The sequence below is a fragment of the Buceros rhinoceros genome, unplaced genomic scaffold, assembly GCF_000710305.1.
Source record: "Buceros rhinoceros silvestris isolate BGI_N320 unplaced genomic scaffold, ASM71030v1 scaffold5542, whole genome shotgun sequence".
Classification (NCBI taxonomy): Eukaryota; Metazoa; Chordata; class Aves; order Bucerotiformes; family Bucerotidae; genus Buceros; species Buceros rhinoceros.
In genome coordinates, this window is record NW_010399372.1 from 79,930 (window position 1) to 84,299 (window position 4,370).

Here is a 4,370-nt window from a genome sequence, read left to right on the forward strand (position 1 = left end):
AAATTTTTCCAAAAAAAAAAAAAAAAAAAAAAAAAAAAAATTAGAAGTAAATCAAGGCCAGCATTTTCAGCTTTCCATAACTTTAGATAGAATTCCTGCCACAAAAGTCTCAAAAACATCTATAAGGACATTAACAGGACAAGCACATTGAGGAAAACAAATATATAAAAATTAAATGTAGGGACAGACGTCTCACCAATGTCCCTTATTTGTCTAAATCCTTGTGTGCAGCTCTATCAACACAAGAATTTGCTCATCAATGGGAAGAACAGGAAGCTTCACCTTGGAACATTGTCGCATAGAATTTGTTTTAGATGGAACATTGGCAAGTGTTAAAATACATACTGACATACAGTTTTACAAAAATTTCAATTAATTCTCTTTAAAAACAGGTGAAATTCAAACACAGACTAAGTTGTTAGTAATGCAAATCAATTTACACTTAAGAGGAATGCATTCATCATCATAGATGAAGGCAATATTATTTTATGCTACATCAAAAAGTACATGCTTAAAAACTGTTAGAAAATAACTGGTTTCACAGTCTTCCGTCCCAAATCTTTTCTATTTCCGTGACATGTTTTATTTCTGAATTTGAAGCATAGGATAAGACACACTATGAAGTAATATAGCGGTAAAATGATCCTGTTTTGTTCTCTAATACTTTCAGGACAATTCTTTACCTTCCATTTGGTTTGACTGACACAGAACACTAAAGTTGATGCATTTACAGAGCCATACACCTACCTACAGAACTACAACCCTAGTTAGGGCAAATAGCAAAGGGGCCATCGTTATTTTTCTAATACAGAAGTAAGGACCCTTTTCTTCTGCATCACTGTATCTATATTGAATTTATACTGATTCTCCATTGCCTAGTCTGCCTGCAAGCTTTGAGTCGTTCTCCATCTCTGTTATCTGAATAATACATTTAAAGCTTGTTGATGATACATCTCAGCAATCGCTGTATTACTCAAAGCATTAGGAATACACTAAGCTGCACATGCCTTTGTAGGACTTGCCTGGTGATCTTCACACACATTAACAACCATTTATTTTTCTTCACCACACACTCTACTTGGTCATTCACATGGATTCATTGGTGTAGAATCAAGACTATATTAGTATTTTATGCCACATCATGCCAAAAAAAAGGTCAGAAAATTTACCAGTTGGCAACAAAGCTCCTTTATGAACCTGAGCTGGTTGCATGGCTTCTGAAAAGGTTAAGTGAAGGCAAAACAACCTAATCACTCAAGTCCACATTCTTGTTCCAGTAACTCTGAGGAGCGTGTCTTCTCTTTCAGAAGCTATATTGCCTCTTCACTGTAAGCTACACTGAACCATGTAGTCCAAAAAAAAAAATCTATCCTTCAGTGTACTGAGGACAAATGCGCTATGTTTCAGCAGAAAATTATTCTGGATCTCAAAATAGGTTCATTTTGACTGGAAACAATCTCCTTCCCCAACTATTCCACAATGAGAAGATATGCAGAGAAGAAAATCCTGCTTCCTGCTCTAACATTACTTTCTTTGAGCACACTTTCATATGCCTTAGTCATCTCAATCTATGAACTCTCTGGTAGATATTCTGCTTCTAATGCATTTGTGAAAATGCATTTAAAAACATTACTACAGCGTTTAAAAACATTACTATTCAGTTCTCTATCTTAAATTTTATTCTTCAGACTTCTTTTTGCATCTGTTTTATTGTGCTTTTAAACCTAAACTGACAAATTTGCTTCAGTCAGATTACCACAGTTTTTGGAAGAATGACTTCTTGTTTGCAGTATCTTCCCTTCTCCACATACTTAGTTATACCGGCCCTTCAAGTCTTTTGTGACAACTGCACGTTTATTCTTTGCAGCAGGCATGGATGAACAGATTTTATTCTGTTAGCTCTCCCTTTTAGCTTCTCTTCAGCAAGATGCCCGATTTTTTTAATATAATTCTGCCTTTATTATATGGGGTGTGCTAAGCTTCTGTTGCTTCTGCAAAAACAATGAAACTCAGTATATTATGGTCACTGTCACATATATATTACGGTCACTGTCAAGTGAGTCAGTCTTCAACTAACATTTTGAGTCCATCCTACACTCAGGAACAAGACCAAGGGGGTTTTTTTGGTTTGTTTTTTTTTTTCCGGGGGGGCGGGGGGGGGGGGGGTTGGGTTTTTTTGGTAAGACTTTCCTAAGTCATCACAACATAAAGCGATCATTGATCATCCTAAAAATCTGTATCATTATAAGCATAATCTGGCAAACGTATCTTCCGAAATGATGATAGGGCCATGTCTGTAAATTTGCAGTGGTGTATTCTTAAAACTGTCATAAAGGTGCATTTTGTAGTAGTTTACATTATAACTGCTTTACAATATAAACTGAACAGAAATTCTGTTGCCAGTTATGTGTTAGGCACCAAACAAGGAACAAAGGCTTTCCTGATATAATACCTGGCTCTTTTAAACAGTTCCTGTGTAATGCGGGACAAGCTACTGCAGACCTGTTCAAACAACCCACATAAATCAGTGAAAATGGTATTTATTCCCAAAAAGGTAAAGACTGAAATTTCTATATGCCTCAGTGCTTTATCTGTAGAGAAGGAATATTATCACTTGCAATTTGATTATAAACTAATTAGCATAGCATTCATGGACAGATAATAATTCAGAGAGAACTACCTAACAATATTAGCTTGAAAGCTGCTGTAGGTGGCAGGAATAATTTACTACTTTCCCTTATATTTAAAAAGGACACACTTTAATAAAAAAAATTACTCATCACCATTCAATGGAATTGCATTACCTGGAATTAAAAAACTGTAGAACTTTTCCATGAGTGTTTGAATCAGCTGATTAGCTTTTTTGGGTCTTCCACCTCCATCACTGAGAAACTCTGGTTTACTTAGCCCAGCTTCCAGAAGGTAAATTCCAACCTGCAAAATGGTTAAATAGTTAATCATTTAATTAAATGTTAAAATGACAAGAATACTATAAACAAAAGAGTATGAAAATTACAAATTAGCAGATGTAGACAGATATAATAAATCTACTAAAATCACCATATAGAGGAATCTGTACATTGTAGCTAAACGCTTCTGTGATTACTTTGGGTAATACTTTACTAAAGGTGCAACAATAAAAAGATGTTTCTTTGAAAAAGCACATTGAAAACATTTACAAAAGCATGTAGTAACTATATATTTTCAACACAGTATAAAAATATGTGGTAGCTGCCAGAGGTTTTTATTTTATATTTCAAACAACAAAGAACTTTCAAAATGCAAAACAAATATATGAGCCCATACCTTTAAAGCTTGAGTCTCTCCAGGTCTTTGATAAAGTCCAATTAATTTTTTCTTTTGCAACCATCTCAAGCCTTCCAATATTTCACCACTTAAAGTCGGTTGCACCAAAATACATTGTTCATAAGCACCCAGATATTCTTTTGTTTCATTACTGTACTCTTCTTCACTTCTTTCATGAACACAGACCTGCAGCTGATCATCAGAGTCTCCTCTCATCAACGTAAAGCTCCTTTCATGGAAATCATCAGTTAGAAACTGCTCAGAAGGAAGATGAAGAGCAAATTCTCCCAACAAAGCTTTCCAGGACCCATCCATACGGTATGGTAAGACTACAATATTTAGCTGCACTGACATAGGCATCAAGATGGAATAAGAGTCTTCTTCATTGTTAACTGTCAAAAACTTAACAGATTTTGAGCCACTGCCTTTTTTTTGAATCAGATCTTCATCAGTGCTATCATCATTTATAACAATGAAGGATTCAGAAGAAGTGCTTGGACCTGGAATGTGGTCCTCATTAGTCATTTCATCACCTGATGATATCATCTCATTTCTCCGGTCTTCATGCATATTCCAGCAGAGCTTTTTCTTCTTCTCCTCATCTATTTTTGATGGAGGTGCACGTTTTCGACGACTACTCATTTTGTCGTTTTCCCAATGGTATTTTCAGTCTCTGTGAGATTAAGTCAACAATAAGTATTAAAAAATTGAATGCCCACACTGAAATTTCACTGCGCAGTAGCTGCTAAACTTGCAAAAAGGTTTGAACACAGACATATGCACTAAGAAAACTAACTGTACAAAAGACACTCAGTTTTACAGAGCCTCTCCTATCCCCATGCCATTACACAGAGTTGGTCATGAAGCATTTGCCTTGTACTATATCTTAGCATTTTGCCAGATAGCTACATAGAGAGATGCTACAAGAGTGCTACATTTCACAGATGTTACTCAGAATCTTGTGGGACAGATATAAAATGAGAAGCAGTGGAATCCCTAAAAGGTGGGGGTGGAGGGAGATGGCAAAAGAAATTCCACAAATGAAAGTGCAGGAGGTACCAAGA

The 4,370-nt window shown here is 35.7% G+C and overlaps 1 protein-coding gene across 1 annotated transcript in view; it reads right to left on the reverse strand.

Moving 5' to 3' along the window:
• Positions 1-3,972, reverse strand: part of SHPRH (SNF2 histone linker PHD RING helicase, E3 ubiquitin protein ligase) — a 52,273-nt gene extending 48,301 nt beyond the window's left edge. Inside the window, exons 1-2 of the mRNA XM_010131427.1 lie at positions 3,307-3,972; positions 2,805-2,934 (exon numbers count right to left, since the gene is read on the reverse strand). Coding sequence (XP_010129729.1) covers positions 2,805-2,934; positions 3,307-3,948 — 772 coding nt within the window. The 5' untranslated portion in view covers positions 3,949-3,972. The remainder of the gene's footprint in view (positions 1-2,804; positions 2,935-3,306) is intronic.
• Positions 3,973-4,370: the final 398 nt, after the last annotated feature.